At 44.7% G+C, this 19497-nt stretch overlaps 1 protein-coding gene across 4 annotated transcripts; it reads right to left on the reverse strand.

Annotated features, from left to right (window-relative positions):
- Positions 1 to 443: 443 nt before the first annotated feature.
- On the reverse strand, positions 444 to 11721 carry fer (fer (fps/fes related) tyrosine kinase). 4 transcript variants are annotated; one of them, XM_042509355.1, is made up of 20 exons: positions 11639 to 11721; positions 10337 to 10467; positions 9084 to 9215; positions 8811 to 8984; positions 8609 to 8708; positions 8197 to 8380; positions 7750 to 7887; positions 7537 to 7656; positions 6352 to 6474; positions 6006 to 6204; positions 5699 to 5794; positions 5155 to 5358; positions 4859 to 4981; positions 4657 to 4713; positions 4426 to 4544; positions 3916 to 4010; positions 3721 to 3844; positions 3423 to 3577; positions 2339 to 2461; positions 444 to 1220 (listed from the first exon to the last, which is right to left on the reverse strand). In XM_042509355.1, exons 2-20 carry the CDS (start codon positions 10403 to 10405, stop codon positions 1084 to 1086), a joined length of 2472 nt encoding a protein of 823 aa, XP_042365289.1. In that variant the 5' UTR covers positions 10406 to 10467; positions 11639 to 11721; the 3' UTR covers positions 444 to 1083. The 4 variants fall into 4 exon arrangements, with proteins under 4 accessions (XP_042365289.1, XP_042365287.1, XP_042365288.1 ...); XM_042509353.1 differs by having other exon boundaries at positions 4378 to 4544; XM_042509354.1 differs by having other exon boundaries at positions 5155 to 5361.
- Positions 11722 to 19497: the final 7776 nt, after the last annotated feature.

Raw genomic sequence — 19497 nt, forward strand, 5'->3', positions numbered from 1 at the left:
GGAGGCGCTCTGACATCACTGTGGCTCCGCCCTCACGCAGTCCAGGAGGTGATGCTGACCAATCAGGACCCACTGCTCATTGACACAGATACACGTCTTTCTATTTGTAGTTTACACAGATTTATATTAAACTTTTTCTTTTTAAACAAAGTGGTCCGGAAACAGCCACCAAGTGCTCAACTTTATATGTTTTTTTTAAAAAATTGTTTCGCAGCCACCATCTTTTTTCTTTTTTTTAACTTTGGTTTAAAAATAGGAAAAATATCAAACTTAAAAATAAAATGTTTTAAATAAAGATTATTTTGTTTTAGAGGCATTATTTATTTTTCTTCAGCCGACAACAAAATACTAGAAATCACTGATTGGTAAAAAAAAACAAAAAAAACAAAGGTGTGGTCTGTGTGATGATTGATTTTTCAGAGTAAAGGTCAGTTTTTTTGGAGCTGCAGAAAAAAAACATAAAATGATAATAAATAAAAGTAAAGATTAAATCAGATTTTAGTGTTAACAGCTGATTTTAGTGTTGCCATGGTGACAGCAGCGACAGGCGGGGCGATGGGGGCGTGGCTTAGTGTCTGACATCACCTGCTAAACTCACTCAGATCACCACGTTTTTAGCTTTTGTTTAGATTATTATTTGTCAGATTATCACGATGGTGATAATCTGACGGCACGTCAATGGATTCAGTTTGAGTCGCACAGTTTTTGGAGAAATTATGTTTTGACCAAGTGGATTGCTTTTGATGAGCATACGAGCGTGTTGTTAGCGTGTTTTAACATGTTAGCATGTTTTAACATTTTAGCATAGTGTAGCATGCTAACAACCCAGGCTCTCTCCTGCAGCACCTAGATGCTAGATGCTAACAGCTGGATGCTAACAGCTGGATGCTAACAGTCTGCAGCACCAACAATAATCTCGTTACATCAGATGTAAACTTTGCTGCTGTCAGCGATGATGTCACTGGCCACGTCCACCTTCAAACTAAAATCAACCTCTCTGCCGACAACGCTGCGCTGTGGGCCAACGTCCCTCTGCTGTCTTTGATGTCATCACTTCCTCTTGATGGCAGCAAGGTGATGATGTCACTTCCTCTTGATGGCGGCGAGGTCCCTCTGCAGCTCGGAGAACTTGGGCCGGTCCTCGGGGTTGTACTGCCAGCAGCGCTGCATCACTTTGTAGACGTCATCAGGGCAACGCTGGGGACACGCCATCCTGTAACCTAGCAACAAGAGAGAGTCGTGTTTCCAAGGAGACTGATGAATGACTACAGCGATGCGACGGTGCGTTGGGAGGTGATGAAAAATTGATACAAAATATATGACGTTCAAATTGAGATAAAAAATGAACCGCAATCCTCTTTTTGAACAGCAGAGGGCGAAATCTGCTTTTGCCCTTTTTTCACCTGTTCAACATCACCGCGAGTTCAACGTCCAAAAAAACCCAAACTTCACGTTAAAAGAAAAAATACACATCCAAGAAAACCAAACTACACATCCAAAGAAAACAAAAATAGAAATACACGTAAAAAACCATACATGTCCAAAAGAAAAAAAACCTAGATGTCCCAAAAACCAAAAAAAACTGCATGTCCAAAATAACAAACTACATGTAAAAAAAAAAACAACTAAACATCCAAAAAAAACTATACGTCCAAACACAAAGTACACATCCAAAGAAAAAACACAAAGTACACGTCCAAAGAAAAAAACACAAAGTACACGTCCAAAGAAAAAACACAAAGTACACGTCCAAAGAAAATAAGAAAACAATTTTACGTCCAAATAAAACAAACTACAATGACGAGCTGCAGTCGCCTCGACTGACGAGTGCAAGAGCCAAAGAGTCAAAGAGAGAGAGCTTCGAAACTTTGAAATGACACATTTTACTCTTCAAACTCACCCTCTCCCCTCTAAAGCAGACCTTTAACCTTAACCATAACCTTTAACATAACCTTTTAACCATAACCTTTAACATAACCTTTAACACTAAACTTTTAACCCTTAACCCTTTAACCTGTGACCTCTGTGCAGCAGCCTCCTCTGTCCCAGTGGGAGGGGGAGGGGGAGGGTTAGGGGGTTAGGGGGTTAAGGTTAGGGTTAGAGGTCAGGGTCAGGGTTAGGGGTCAAGGTCAGGGTCAGGGTCATAGGGACACTGTAAATGTGAGATTTTGTTTGAAATAATTAACAATATTTTTCAGTCAGAATTTTTCTGTAGTCTCATTCTGTATTTAATTTTTTTGTTGTAAAAATCGTATCGTTGCGTCCCTATTGGCTGATCAGCCGATCGGTGTCATGTTACTGATTATTGATCCCTGTGATGGCAACAGCAGCTGGTTACCTTTCTCCACCTGCTCTCGAGCCTGCTGATTGGTCATCCCGGGATAAGGACACACCCCCAGACTGAAGGTCTCCCACAGCAGGATCCCATAACTCCACACATCACTGTCGGAGCTGTAACGACCTGCAGCGGCCAATCACAGAGCAGGAGACATCATCAGGAGCCAATCACAGTTTAGGACACATCATCAGGGACCAATCACAGTTTAGGACACATCATCCGGGACCAATCACAATTTAGGACACATTATCAGGGACCAATCACACTTTAGGACACATTATCAGGGAACAATCACAGTTTAGGACACACAATCAGGGACCAATCACACTTTAGGACACATCATCAGGGAACAATCACACTTTAGTACACATTATCAGGGAACAATCACAGTTTAGGACACAAAATCAGGGACCAGTCACAGTTTAGGACACACAATCAGGGACCAATCACACTTTAGGACACACAATCAGGGACCAATCACACTTTAGGACACATCATCAGGGAACAATCACACTTTAGGACACATTATCAGGGAACAATCACACTTTAGGACACATTATCAGGGACCAATCACAGTTTAGGACACACAATCAGGAACCAATCACAGTTTAGGACACACAATCAGGGACCAATCACAGTTTAGAACACGTCGTCAGGGAACAATCACACTTTAGGACACATCATCAGGGACCAATCACAGTTTAGGACACGTCGTCAGGGAACAATCACACTTTAGGGCACATCATCAGGGAACACTCACAGTTTAGGACACATTATCAGGGACCAATTACACTTTAGGACACATTATCAGGGAACAATCACACTTTAGGACACATTATCAGGGACCAATCACAGTTTAGGACACACAATCTGGGACCAATCACAGTTTAGGACACGTCGTCAGGGAACAATCACACATTAGGACTGATCATCAGGGAACAATCACAGTTTAGGACACATTATCAGGGAACAATCACAGTTAGGACACATTATCAGGGAACAATCACACTTTAGGACACACAATCAGGGAACAATCACAGTTTAGGACACATCATCAGGGAACAATGGGAGCACAGCCTGTTACCGTAGTTGAGCGCCTCGGGGGCCGTCCACTTGATGGGGATCTGTTTGAGTCCAGAGGACGAATAGATGCCGTCGTCCTCCTGACGACTCATCCCAAAATCACTGATCTTCAACACGCTGCCGTCCCCCACGAGACAGTTCCTCGCCGCCAGGTCCCTGAGCACAACAAAGAGGGGACAGACAGGGAGGGGGGAACAGAGCAAACAAAGACAGGTGAGACGCACAGGTGAGGACAGACAGGTGTATCCTCTCAGAGTGTAGCCTCAGCTGGGACATGTCCCCTCTGTCCCCTTGGTTACCTGTGGATGCAGTTCTTGCTCTCCAGGTACGCCATGCCGGCCGCCGCGTCAACCGAGAAGCGGACCAGCTGCTTCGTCTTCAACTCATCCTTCTTCTTTCTCAGGAAGGACAGGAAGTCTCCACCTGAGGACACACACGACCGTCAGATACCGACCAACCACAGACAACCTCGGCAGCCAATAAGCTCCACCCACCAGGAACCAGCTCCATGACGATGTAGATCGGCTGTCTCTGCGTGCAGACGCCAATCAGCTTCACGATGTTCGGGTGGTCGTACTGCTTCAGGATCCTGCAGCCAATCAGAAACAGGCAGGGACAGAGAGCAGCCAATCAGAGACAGGCAGACAGCAGTCAATCGGAGACAGGCCGGGACAGACAGCAGCCAATCAGAGACAGGCAGACAGCAGTCAATCGGAGACAGGCAGGGACAGACAGCAGCCAATCAGAGACAGGCAGACAGCAGCCAATCAGAGACAGTCAGACAGCAGCCAATCAGAGAGAGGCAGGGACAGACAGCAGCCAATCAGAGAGAGGCAGGGACAGACAGCAGCCAACCAGAGACAGGCAGGGACAGACAGCAGGTATTGATAGATGTATCTCTAGATGATTTTTTTTAATGTATTGATTGATGTATTGGTGTATTGATCGGTGCTGACCTAGCATCATGTATTGATGTATTGATTGATGTATTGATCGGTGCTGACCTTGCCTCAGACAGGAACCTGATCTTGAGCTCTGGAGGTAAATCTTCTTTACACGTTTTGACAGCAACTGGTGTTTTGTCGCGCTGCAGTGTCCCTTTGAACACCTCGCCAAAGTTACCCTGGCAACCAGCAGACAGCAGGGCATGATGGGAAGTGGAGGCAGAGAGAGACACACAGTGAGATCGCCGTTACCAAAATTAAAACCTGATAGGAAACAGGAAGTGAGGTCACCTTTCCCAGGAGCTCCCCCAGCGCCACGTCCTCATGGTTCAGGATCCATTTCTTATCCTGCATGCACAAACACACACCACGAGTGTTACTGATCAATAACAGCCTATCAGTCCTCAGTGATCACTGTTACTGATCAATAACAGCCTATCAGTCCTCAGTGATCACTGTTACTGATCAATAAGTGATGTGTATGGGTGGTTACCTTGACGACGGGGCTCAGCAGCACGACTCCAGACTTCTTGGTGATGACCTGTTTCGTGGAGAAATGATGTTCGATGAGCTGCGGGATCGTCGAGAAACCCGTCCCCTCGAACCGGTACTGAGCCTGCAGAGACACACACACACACACCAGCTTTACAGAGTGATTTGTGTGTGTGTGTGTGTGTCTGTGTGTCTGTGTGTGTCTGTGTCTGTGTGTGTGTGTGTGTGTCTGTGTGTGTGTCTGTGTGTCTGTGTGTGTGTGTGTGTGTCTGTGTGTGTGTGTGTGTGTGTACGTACGTCGGCGTACTGGATGATGAAGTGTCGTCGCTGCTCGTCAGAAAACACCGACAGGACGTATTCGCCCGGTTTGCCATGACTCTCCCTCACAAGGAAGTCTCCCTGTTGCCGTAGTAACTCCTGGGCCTCAGTGCGGGGGATGGCGCCGTGATACCACTCCTGCTCCGCCAGGGGGCGCTCAGATGTCGGGATGACATCAAAGAACTGCTGCAGGGACAAGTGAGACAGGTGAGACAAGTGAGACAGGTGAGACAGGTCAGAGAGGTGAGACAGGTCGGAGAGGTGAGACAGGTGAGACAGGTCGGAGAGGTGAGACAGGTCAGAGAGGCCAAAGAGGTGAGACAGGTGAGACATGTCAGAGAGGTGAGACAGGTGAGACAGGTCAGAGAGGTCAGAGAGGTGACACAGGTCAGAGAGGTGAGACAGGTCAGAGAGGTGAGACAGGTGAGACAGGTCAGAGAGGCCAAAGAGGTGAGACAGGTCACAGAGGTGAGACAGGTAAGAGAGGTGAGACAGGTGACCCCACCCAGGTGTGCGGACTGACCGAGGTGGAGGACCCGATCATGGTCTTGGGGGAGCGAATGATGCCGGCGAGGTGTCGAAGCGTGTCGAAGCGAGAGCTGCGCTCCTTGGATCGGTCCTGGACACAGAGAGAGACATCCAGTCTGATCAATAATCAATAACTCAATAGGTGAGACCATTTCAGACAGGTAAGTCAGTTTCTGACAGTGGAGGTCAGGTGAGACAGGTGAGACAGATGTCCTGGACACACAGAGACATCCGGCTGGTTTACAGTCTAATTACTGATCGATCAATAATGATCAATCAATAATCAATAACTGATGGCTTACGGTGGATCCAACGGAGCGGGCGTCGTCTTCGTACGGCAGCGCAGGGGGAGGTGGCGGCGGGGGAGGGGAGGCGGCAGCGGCCATCTTGGCGTCCAGCAGGGTTTTCTGGGAGGCGAGGCGAGCCTCAGAGCTGCGCAGTGATTGGACAGCGTGATGAAGCTCGAGAAGAGACAGTTTCTGACTGAGCAGCAGGACGCAGCTGAGGACGAGAGACAGATGACAGTCAGGACAGAAAGAGACAGACAGAGAGACAGAGAGACAGAGACAGGCGGCAGGTTTTTCCCTGAGTCTTGGCGCTCGCTTTCTTGTGATCGTAAATTGTAAATCTGAATTGTCAAAAACTCACTCGCTCTTCCTCTCGGCGTTCTGCTGACTCGTCTGGATTTTGGCATCGAGTTCATCGGCCAATGCCTCCTTCGTCCGTAGATTGTGCTGAGTCAGCGACAGCTCCTCCGTTGCCGACGACAACCTGGAAAAACAACGTAAACAACAAAGACAATAAAGTTTACATCCAGAAAAACATCTTTAACCCCCGCGACGACAGAAGGAGATCCACAGCGAGATCACAGGCGGTCAAAGGGTTAACACCTTTTACTCAACAGCTTTGTTTTCTTAACTTAAGACACTTTGAGAATCTTTTCAAAAGCTTTACAACCTTAACTTAAGTCTTAGAGTCTTCACTGAAAGTTTGAGAATTTTTACTAAGTTTGAAAATATTCACTAAAACTTTTTAAAAGCTTAAGAATCTTTACTAAAAACTTTAAATAAATCTTAACTGAAAGTTTTAGAATCTTTGCTGACTTTTAAAAAGGCCTTTTAGAGTATTTACATTTTTAGAATCTTTACTGAAAATTTTAGGATCTTTAACAAAAGTTTTAAAAAGTTCTAGAATGTTCGCTGAAAGTTTTAAAATCTTTCCAAAATTTTTAGTATGTTAACTAAAAGTTTTAAAACTTTTACTAAAACTTTTAGAACGTTTACTCAGTTTCAAAGTTTTAGAATGTTCACTAAAAATGTAAAAATCTTTACAAAAGTTTTTAAAAAGTTTTAGAATGTTCACTAAAGGTTTTAGAATCTTTACTCAGTTTTAGAATGTCAACTTAAAGTTCACTAAAAAGTTCATAATAGAATATTTACACATTTTTTAGAATCTTTACTGAAAATTTTTAAAAAGTATTTTAGAATGTTTACTATAAAGTTTTAGAATATTCACCGATAATATTAGAATCTTTACTGAAAGTTTTACAATGTTAACTAAAAATTTCCGAAGCTTTATTAAATTATTAGGATTCTGGGAGTGATGGCGGCCTCTCGCACGTCCTGCGACGCTTTCTAAAACCGTTTGTTTTGACCAGGACCGAGTCTTCACTGGGAAGGAAACTCAGAGGAAATGTCGTCATTTGAATCATTTTCTGCGATTTTCGTCTCTCGGAGCAACTCCCTGAGCGAGGAAGCTTAGTGAATATAGCCCCCGGAGTCTTTTATTTTGGAGGGGAAAACAGTGTGGTGGCAGTTTCATTTTGAAGCTCACATGGCCTGCAGGCTGTCGGCCGTCAGCGTGTTCCAGAGGATCTCATTGGCCGGCAGGCTGTCCGTCTCGTCCAACAGAGACGCATCAAACTCGACGCTGGCCTCCGGAGTCTCCGGAGACCTGAGGGTGGGACGGACACTGTTACTGTGGCAACCACAACCAGACACACCATCGCCATGACAACCAGCGTCCGACTGTGAGCGTCTCTCTGACCTGTAGGCCTCGATGAAGTGCTGATACTCTGCGAGCGGGTCGATCTGCTCCACCGCCGACGAGATCTCCTGATGGACCCGGACCACCTCCTCCGTCAGCAGGCTGCTGATCTCACAGTACTCCTCCAGGATACTTTTACTGTGAAAAACACACACACACAGAGTTATCACAGTACTCCTCTAGGATACTTTTACTGTGAAAAATACACAGAGACAGAAAGATCACAGTACTCCTCCAGGAGCACGTGAAGCTGTCAGGGAACCATGAGGGCAAAAACAAACCACAAAAAAGGCAAAATAATCGTAATGGAGGTAAAAAAAAGGTTCAGTGAATCGTGATTCTGATTTTAGGTATGAGGTCCGGACCTTTGCTAGGAGGAAATTTTAGCAAATGGACCCCTTTGAATTTTAACTGAATACTGCTGGTGCAGATGGTCGTGTGACTCACAGGGCGAGCGTCATGTCCTCCTGCATCCTCTGCAGAGCGTCCAGCAGTGCAGGAGCGGCGTGGCGGCGGTGTTCGTCCTGCTGCGTGCGAGCGCCGCACACCGCCAACACGTACTGGTTGTGAAGGTTGTGGAGCTTCGCCGTCGCTTTGTCGTAACGCTCCCGGGCACGCTCTGCCTCCCGGCCTGTGATTGGACGAGAAGGATTTCGGTAAGATTCATTTACTCTCAGAGCCAAGATTTTTACAAACGAACTGAAGACGTTTTAAAAACCCGTCAACGAAATACTTCAGAAAGTACAGAAATATTTTGGCGGGGTCAAAGGTCACAGAGCAGACTCAGAGCATGATGATTTAGTTAAAGCGTTTCTCCTCCTCTGATATGAATCACAGTAGGAGATAAAACCGTCCTCACCTTTGGACACCGCCTCACGGTATTTCTCTCTGGCGTTGTTAGCATCGCGGCTCAGCTGACGATACGCCGCCTTCAGTTTGTCCAGGTCGCTCCTGGTTACCTAGCAACAACACGACAACATGACACACCTCCTCAACATCATAACGTCATCATCAACCAGACACCTCCTCCTCTCTCTCCTCCTCCTCCTCCTCCTCCTCACCTTGGTGTAGTGGTTCTCCAGTTGTTGGTGCAGACTCTGGTAGCTCTTCTTGACCTGCTGTTTGTCTCTGATCAGAGTGGACAGACGGTGCAGAGGACCAGAGTTCAGCTCGTCAGCGTGACTCCTCATCACCCGACCCAACGCCTCCGTCTGACGCACCACCTGAGACCACGACTGAGACACACAGAGACACCGAGACCACGACTGAGACACTCAGAGACACTGAGGGACAGACAGTGGGTGAGGGATATGAGGACAGTTGTGTCCACTCACCTTGCTGACGGTGCTGACGTAGTCGGCAGCTTCCTGTTTTTCATTTTGCTGAGTCATGCTGAGCAGTAGAGCAGCGTACTCCTTATCGCTCTTCACCCGCTGAGTCATGAAACGCTTGACCGTCTCCAGCAGCTGCACCAACAAACAAACAAACAAACAACATGCTTACACACAAACAAACATGTTTATAAACAAACACACAAATGACATGTTTATACACAAACATGTTTATACACAAACACACAAATGACATGTTTATACACAAACACATGTTTATAAACAAACACACAAATGACATGTTTATACACAAACATGTTTATACACAAAACACAAATGACATGTTTATACACAAACATGTTTATACACAAACACACAAATGACATGTTTATACCAAACATGTTTATACACAAAAACACACAAATGGACATGTTTATACACAAACATGTTTATACACAAACACACAAATGACATGTTTATACACAAACATGTTTATACACAAACACACAAAATGACATGTTTATACACAAACATGTTTATACACAAACACACAAATGACATGTTTTATACAAAACATGTTTATACACAAACACACAAATGACATGTTTATACACAAACATGTTTATACACAAACACACAAATGACATGTTTATACACAAAAAAAAAAAAACACACAAATGACATGTTTATACACAAACCATGTTTATACACAAACACACAAATGACATGTTTATACACAAACATGTTTATACACAAACCAACACAAATGACATGTTTTATACACAAACATGTTTATAAACAAACATGTTTATACATAAACAACAAACATGCTTACACACAAAAAGAAACATGTTTATAAACAAACAAACAAACTGCTTACACATAAACGACATGTTTATACACAAACACACAAACAACAACATGCTTACACACTAACAAACAACATGTTTATACACAAACATTAAGGAGACTTCACTGACAGGAAGTTGCCTTGTTAACGAGGGTTCACTGACAGGAAGTTGCCTTCGTTAACAAGGGTTCACTGACATAGGAAGTTGCCTTGTTAACGAGGTTCACTAACAGGAAGTTGCCTCATTAATGAGGGTTCACTGACCGGAAGTGACCTCATAACGAGGCTTCACTGACAGGAAGTGACCTCGTTAACGAGGCTTCACTGACAGGTTCAGAGTGGCGTTCCTCTGTAAGAAAAAAGGAAGTGACCTGTGTCGCTGTCACTTTCTGTCAGGTGTGTCTACCTTCAGCTCCCAGTCCTGCAGCTTCAGTAATCCCTCGTGGGAATTCCTCAGATCCCGACCAAACCCCATCCTGGATCCCTCAGTCTGTCTCTAAACGGCGAGGGTGAGCGGGGAGTGATGGCATGGTCGTCTGAGGAGAAAAAGCGAGCAGAGACGTTACCAAAATAAAAATTAGACTGCAGTGGCTCACACTGACGAATAATGACAATACATTTATAAATTTAAAACACATGCCAAAAAGTTTATAAAAATCGGAAGAAAAAAAAGAAATGTTTAAAAAGAAAAAATAATTTTAAAAAATGGTGACTCCCCAAAAATTGACAAAAAATTTAATGGGAAATAAAAGCCACCTGTCCACACATTTAAACCATTGTAAAAACCCTTAAACCCTGTCCAAACACTTCAACCATCTAAAAACCCTTAAACCCTGTCCAAACAATTAAACCATGTAAAAACTCTTAAAACCCTGTCCAAACATTTTTAAAACCATGTAAAAACCCTTTAAACCCTGTCCAAACACTTCAACCATGTAAAAAACCCTTAAACCCTGTCCAAAAACATTTAAACCATGTAAAAAACCCTTAAACACCCTGTCCAAACACTTCAACCATGTAAAAACCCTTAAACCCTGTCCAAACATTTAAACCATGTAAAAACCCTTAAACCCTGTCCAATACACTTAAACCATGTAAAAACACTTAAACCCTGTCCAAAACATTTAAACCATGTAAAAACACTTAAACCCTGTCCAAAACACTGAAACATGAAACTAAAAAACCCTTAAAACCCTGTAAAACACTTAAACCATGTAAAAACACCTTAAACCCTGTCCAAACACTGAAACCATGTTAAAAAACACTTAAACCCTGTCCAAACACTTAAACCATGTAAAAACACTTAAAGCCTGTCCAAACACTTAAACCATGTAAAAACACTGAAAACCCTGTCCAAACATTTAAACCATGTAAAAAACCTTAAAACTCAATAACCAAACTTTGTGAAGCTAAAGCTAAGCTAACGCTAGCCGCTACTCTCAATTAGAAGTAACGGGGACTGGAGCTAAGCAGCAGGCTAACAGGCTAACGGTCAAACTTTATTTAAACCAGCCGGTAAACAGAGTGACCGGGAAACGGCTGGTGGGAACAAAGCTCCGGTGCTGTGTCGGTGTATGTGTGTGTGTCCGTGTTGTGTGTGTCGGTTTGTCCGTCAGAGGAGCAGCAGGAGCGGGCAGCAGGAGGAGGAGGACAGTCGGGAGGAGCTCCGATGTTTTCACTCTTCTTAAAAACCCACTCTAACTCACCGGGGAAGCGGCTTTATTCGGCGGCAGACTCGCTGTCCGGTCACCGCAGTCCTCTGCCGTCCTCCGCCGGACTATTCCCTCCTCTTCTCCGTGTTTTTCTCCCGCGGTTCCCGGTAACTCCTCCGGTCGTCTCCGGCCGCGGGCTAACGGCTAACGGCTAACAGGGAGGGGCTTCCGCCGGGAAACGGAAAAGGGGCAAAAGAAGGGAGGGGGGATAAAACAACAAACAACAATGATAACCATAATAAACAATAATAATATATTTTATCATTAAATAATTAATTATTATTCATTATTATTATTATTATTATTATTATAAAGCTATATGGTGCGGGAACTGTATGTCTGTGTATTAGTCTCTTTTTCCATTCGTCCTGTTGTGAATAATTCGTGTGTGCTGTGTTGATGCATCTGGTGTCCTAATATGTAGTCCAGATTGTAGTATTTGAGTGTAATCAGTGAATTTGCAGCATCAGCTCCTACAATAAGTCTAAAAATACACTGTGGAAACTAAATAGTTACATTCAGACTGTTCAGGTCCAAAAATGCTCCATTGAAACCCATTCAAAACTGACATTTTTTGATCCCACAGCCATCAGAGCAGAGAAAAACAGGACTTGTATTATTTCTGGGTGTCATTCTGGGCTTTTGACTCTGAAATTTGTCATTTGACTATTTTCTCACCTGATGAGGTCTTTTTGACCATATTTGGCATATGGAGGAAATACATGCTATTTCCCCTAGGTGACCTGTCACAATCAATGTAGCTGCTGATCCACTGACATCTCCATACCCAGGACTCGACAGCAGCTACACTACTGGGGGGGGGGGGGGGGGGGGGGGGGGGGGGGGGGGGGGGGGGGGAGGGGGGGGACACTGGAATATCCCAGACTTGTCCAGCAGCTTGCTACACACACTCACACTACACTGGACAGATCCAGACTGTCAGCAGCTGACACTCACATGCTGAGGAGGGAATGAAATAACTATTAGTCTTTTTTTTTCAACTAAAACATAGTGGCCATCGTGACCAAAACTTGTGGGATTTAATGGGATTCTAACCCTGAAAATGAAATGAATATTTTTAATAATTGATGTTATGTATGGCAGATGTTGGTTAACTCAATGAGAGTTAGAAACACCTCCTCCAATGTATTATTTTTTATATCTAAAGATTTTTTTAAAGATTTTGTATCTCTCTCATGAATATATATCGTTGTTTTTGTATATTGATGGAATTTATGCTGTTTGTTACCATTGTTGTTAATATATAGTTGGTTGTTGTCAACATAATAAATTTGAATGTTTTCTGTATTGATAAAGTCTATGTTTTTGTATTAAAAATTGATGATTTTGTCTTCATAAATTTTGTTGGTTTTGTATTAATAAATTTTATTTTTGTATTCCTAATTTGATGTTTATTAATATATTTTGTTGTTTTTTTACATTATAAATTTAATGTTTTGTATAATAATAAATAGTTGTTTTGTATTAATAAATTGTAATTCTTGGAATAATTTATTTTGTTGTTTTTGTATTAATAAACGGTTGTGTTTTTGTAATAATAAAATGTATGTTGTTTTTTGTATTAATAAATTGATGTTTTTGTAATAATAATGGTTGTTATGCCATTAATAAATCTGTAGTTTTTGTAATCATAAATTAATGTTTTTATAGTTTTTTTTTTCTGTCACAGGAGTACCTGTGATGGAGCTGGGAACAAAATCCAGCCAATAGCTGCAGAGAGTGGGCGGGGCTAATGTTTCTGTCTAACCTGTTCCTGCTGAACACCTGATGACATCATCTCAACGCTTCCAGCTCACCTGCAGGTCAAACAGTTCTATACAGGTAGATTTAAGACGAGGACAGATATCGAATCACTGAGAGACAGACACACTCCTGTCCCACCTACAACCCAGAAGAGACAGAGACACAGGAGAGACAGACACAGGAGAGAGAGACAGAAAAAAAGAAAAAGAGGCACAGGAGAGACAGAGACACAGGGGAGACAGAGACAAAAGGGGAGACAGAGACACAGGGGAGACAGAGACACAGGGGAGAAGAGACACAAAAAAAGGACAGGACAGGAGGAGAGAGAGAACAGAGGAGAGACAGAGGCACAGGAGAGACAGAGACCAAAAGGGAGACAGAGACACAGTGGAGAGGTGGAGCTGCACAGAGAAAAAACAGAAAAAAAGTGTCGGCAGGTCCGACAGGTTTGGGCGAGGCAGGCGAGTGAGCTTCACTCCACACAGAGAAGGAGAGAGAGAGTCAGGTTAGACTGTAAAAGCAGAGCGTCAAACACAAGAAGAAGAAGAAGAAGAAAAAAAAGGAAAAAAACTGCTGAAAAGAAGAAGAAGTTTGTATCTGGAAATAAACCAGAGACAGAAGAAGAAGCCGCAGGGTGGACAGGTGGACAGGTGGACAGGTGAGTCAGGTGTCGCTGCAGAACTTACCTGAGAAGTTTCTTTCAAAGAAACTCGATGGTTGTGTGTCAGGACAGGAAGTGACTCTCAGCAGGTCGCACTAAAATCTCTCAGGTCACACCTGGTCAACAGAAAAAAGACACGATAGAATCAAAACAGAGACACAATAGAGACACGACGGAGAAAATGACTGAGACACAACAGAGACACGACGGGTAAGACAAAACAGAGACACAACAGAGACACGACGGAGACACAACAGAGAAACGACTGAGACATCAGTGAAACACAATAGAAGACACGACTGAGACCGACGGAGACATAAAAATGAGAAACAACAGAGACACAACAGAGACATCAGTGAGACACAACAGAGAAATCAGTGAGGACAAAACAGAGAGACACACTGAGACACGACGGGGACATGACTGAGGAAACAACAGAGACAAAAACAGAGACATCAGTGAGACACAACAGAGACACAACAGAGACATCAGTGAGACACAACAGAGACATCAGTGAGACACAACAGAGACAAAGACTGAGACACGACGGGGACATGACTGAGAAAAAACAGAGACAAAACAGAGACATCAGTGAGACACAACAGAGACATCAGTGAGAAACACAAACAGAGACACGATGAGAAAAAAACGTAACGGAGACATGACTGAGACACAACAGAGACACGACGGAGACACAAAAGAGAACGACGTTTAAGAAAACAACAGAGACAACGACTTGAAACACGACGAAGACATGACTGAAAAAAAAAAAAGACATCAGTGAAACAATAGAGACACAACTGAGAAAACGACGGAGACATGACTTGAGACACAACAGAGACACAAACAGAGTAACACAACAGACCCCCCCCCCCATCAGTGAGACAAAGAAACAGAGACATCAGTGAGACACAACAGAGAAACAACAAAAGACATCAGTGAGACACAACAGAGAAAAAACGACTGAGACACGACGGAAAACATGACTGAGACACAACAGAGACAAAACTGAGACAAGAACAAAGACATGACCGAGACACGAACTGAGACACAACAGAGAAAACGACGGAGACATGACTAAAAAACAACGGAGAACGGAATGGAACATGACTGAGACACGACGGAGACACAACAGAGACACAACAGAAAAACAAAAAAAAAACGGAGACACAACAGAAAAAACGACTGAGACACGACGAAGAATGACTGAGACAACAAACAGAGACATCAGTGAAACACAATAGAGACACGACTGAGACACGACGGAGACATGACTGAGACACAACAGAAGACACAAACAGAGACATCAGTGAGACACAACAGAGACACAACAGAGACATCAGTGAGACACAACAGAGACATCAGTGAGACACAAAGAGACACGACTGAGACACACGGGACATGACTGAGACACAACAGAGACATCAGTGAGACACAACAGAGACACAACAGAGACATCAGTGAGACACAACAGAGACATCAGTGAGACACAACAGAGACACGACTGAGACACGACGGGGACATGACTGAGAGAAACAACAGAGACACAACAGAGACATCAGTGAGACACAACAGAGACACAACAGAGACATCAGTGAGACACAACAGAGACATCAGTGTGACACAACAGAGACACGACTGAGACACGACGGAGAAATGACCTGAGACACAACAGAGACACGACGGAGACAAACAAAAGAGACACGACGGAGACACAACAGAGACACGACTGAGACACGACGAAGACATGACTGAGACACAACAGAGACATCAGTGAGACACAATAGAGACACGACTGAGACACGACGGAGACATGACTGAGACACAACAGAGACACAACAGAGACATCAGTGAGACACAACAGAGACACAACAGAGACATCAGTGAGACACAACAGAGACATCAGTGAGACACAACAGAGACACAACAGAGACATCAGTGAGGACACAACAGAGACATCAGTGAGACACAACAGAGACACAACTGAGACACGACGGAGACATGACTGAGAAAAAAAAGAGACACGACCAGAGACACAACAGAGACACAACAGAGACACAACAGAGACACGACGGAGACACAACAGAGACACGACGGAGACACAACAGAGACACGACGGAGACACAACAGAGACACGACTGAGACACGACGAAGACATGACTGAGACACAACAGAGACAACAGTGAGACACAAAGAGACACGACTGAGACACGACGGAGACATGACTGAGACACAACAGAGACACAACAGAGACATCAGTGAGACACAACAGAGAACATCAGTGAGACACAACAGAGACATCAGTGAGACACAACAGAGACACGACTGAGACACGACGGAGACATGACTGAGACACAACAGAGACACAACAGAGACATCAGTGAGACACAACAGAGACATCACTGAGGAACACAACAGAGACATCAGTGAGACACAACAGAGACACGACTGAAACACGACGGAGACATGACTGAGACACAACAGAGACACGACGGAGACACAACAGAGACACAACAGAGACACGACGGAGACAAAAACAGAGACACGACTGAGACACGACGAAGACATGACTGAGACACAACAGAGACAACAGTGAGACACAATAGCAACTGAGACACGACTGAGACACGACGGAGACATGACTGAGACACAAACAGAGACACAACAGAGACATCAGTGAGACACAACAGAGACACAACAGAGACATCAGTGAGACACAACAGAGACATCAGTGAGACACAACAGAGACACGACTGAGACACGACGGAGACATGACTGAGACACAACAGAGACACAACAGAGACATCAGTGAGACACAACAGAAGACATCACTGAGACACAAAAAGACATCAGTGAGACACAACAGAGACACGACTGAGACACGACGGAGACATGACTGAGACACAACAGAGAGACACGACTGAGACACAACAGAGACACGACTGAGACAAGACCGAGACATGACCGAGACACGACTGAGACACAACAGAGACACGACGGAGACATGACTGAGACACAACAGAGACACGAATGGAGACATGACTGAGACACAACAGAGACACGATGGAGACATGACTGAGACACAACAGAGAACGACGGAGAAACAACAGAGACACGGCTGAGACAACGATGGAGACACGACTGAGACACAACAGAGACACGACGGAGACACAAAGAGACACGGCTGAGACACGACGGAGACACGACTGAGACACAACAGAGACACAACAGAGACATCAGTGAGACACAACAGAGACACAACAGAGACATCAGTGAGACACAACAGAGACACAACAGAGACACATGAGACACAACAGAGACACAACAGAGACATCAGTGAGACACAACAGAGACAAAACTGAGACACAACAGAGACACAACAGAGACACAACAGAGACATCAGTGAGACACAACAGAGACACGACTGAGACACGACGGAGACATGACTGAGACACAACAGAGACACGACGGAGACATGACTGAGACACAACGGAGACACGATGGAACATGACTGAGACACAACAGACACGACGGAGACACAACAGACAAACACACGGCTGAGACACGATGGAGACACGACTGAGACACAACAGAGACACGACGGAGGACACAACAGAGACAGCTGAAACACCACAACGGAGACACGACTGAGACACAACAGAGACACGATGGAGACATGACTGAGACACAACAGAGACACGACGGAGACACAACAGAGACCACAACTGAGACACGACGGAGACATGACTGAGACACAACAGAGACACAACAGAGACATCAGTGAGACACAACAGAGACACAACAGAGACATCAGTGAGACACAACAGAGACACGACTGAGACACGACGGAGACTTGACTGAGACACAACAGAGACACAACAGAGACATCAGTGAGACACAACAGAGACACAACAGAGACACAACAGAGACATCAGTGAGACACAACAGAGACACGACTGAGAGACACGACGGAGACATGACTGAGACACAACAGAGACACGACTGAGACAAGACGAGACATGACCGAGAACGACTGAGACACAACAGAGACACGACGGAGACATGACTGAGACACAACAGAGACACAACAGAGACATCAAGTGAGACACAACAGAGACACAACAGAGACATCAGTGAGACACAACAGAGACATCAGTGAGACACAACAGAGACACGACTGAGACACGACGGGGACATGACTGAGACACAACAGAGACATCAGTGAGACACAACAGAGACACAACAGAGACATCAGTGAGACACAACAGAGACATCAGTGAGACACAACAGAGACACGACTGAGACACGACGGGGGACATGACTGAGACACAACAGAGACACAACAGAGACATCAGTGAGACACAACAGAGACACAACAGAGACATCAGTGAAGACACAACAGAGAAACACATCAGTGAGACACAACAGAACACGACTGAGACATGACTGAGACACAAAAAGAGACACGACGGAGACACAACAGAGACACGACGGAGACACAACAGAGACACGACTGAGACAACGACGAAGACATGACTGAGACAACAGAGACACAACAGTGAGACACAATAGAGACAACCAACTTTGAGACACGACGGAGACATGACTGAGACACAACAGAGAACAACAGAGACATCAGTGAGACACAACAGAGAGACAACAGAGACACAGTGAGATACACAACAGAGACATCAGTGAGACACAACTGAGAGACACAACAGAGACATCGAGTGAGACACAACAGAGACATCAGTGACCAGTAGACACAACAGAGACACAACTGAGACACGACGGAGACATGACTGAGACACAAACAGAGACACGACAGAGACACAACAGAGACACAACAGAGACACAACAGAGACACGACGGAGACAAAACGAGACACGACGGAGACACAACAGAGACACGACGGAGACACAACAGAGACACGACTGAGACAACGAAGACATGACTGAGACACAACAGAGACAAACAGTGAGGACACAATAGAGACACGACTGAGACACGACGGAGACATGACTGAGACACAACAAGACACAACAGAGACATCAGTATTGAGAAGACACAACAGAGACATCAGTGAGACACAACAGAGACATCAGTGAGACACAACAGAGACACGACTGAGACACGACGGAGACATGACTGAGACACAACAGAGACACAACAAGACATCAGTGAGACACAACAGAGACATCACTGAGACACAACAGAGACATCAGTGAGAACACAACAGAGACACGACTGAGACACGACGGAGACATGACTGAGACAACAACAGAGACACGACGGAGACACAACAGAGACACAACAAGACACGACGGAGACACAACAGAGACACGACTGAGACACAAAACGAAGACATGACTGAGACACAACAGAGACAACAGTGAGACACAATAGAGACACGCACTGAGACACGACGGA

The sequence above is a fragment of the Plectropomus leopardus genome, chromosome 20 (assembly GCF_008729295.1).
Source record: "Plectropomus leopardus isolate mb chromosome 20, YSFRI_Pleo_2.0, whole genome shotgun sequence".
Lineage (NCBI taxonomy): Eukaryota > Metazoa > Chordata > Actinopteri > Perciformes > Serranidae > Plectropomus > Plectropomus leopardus.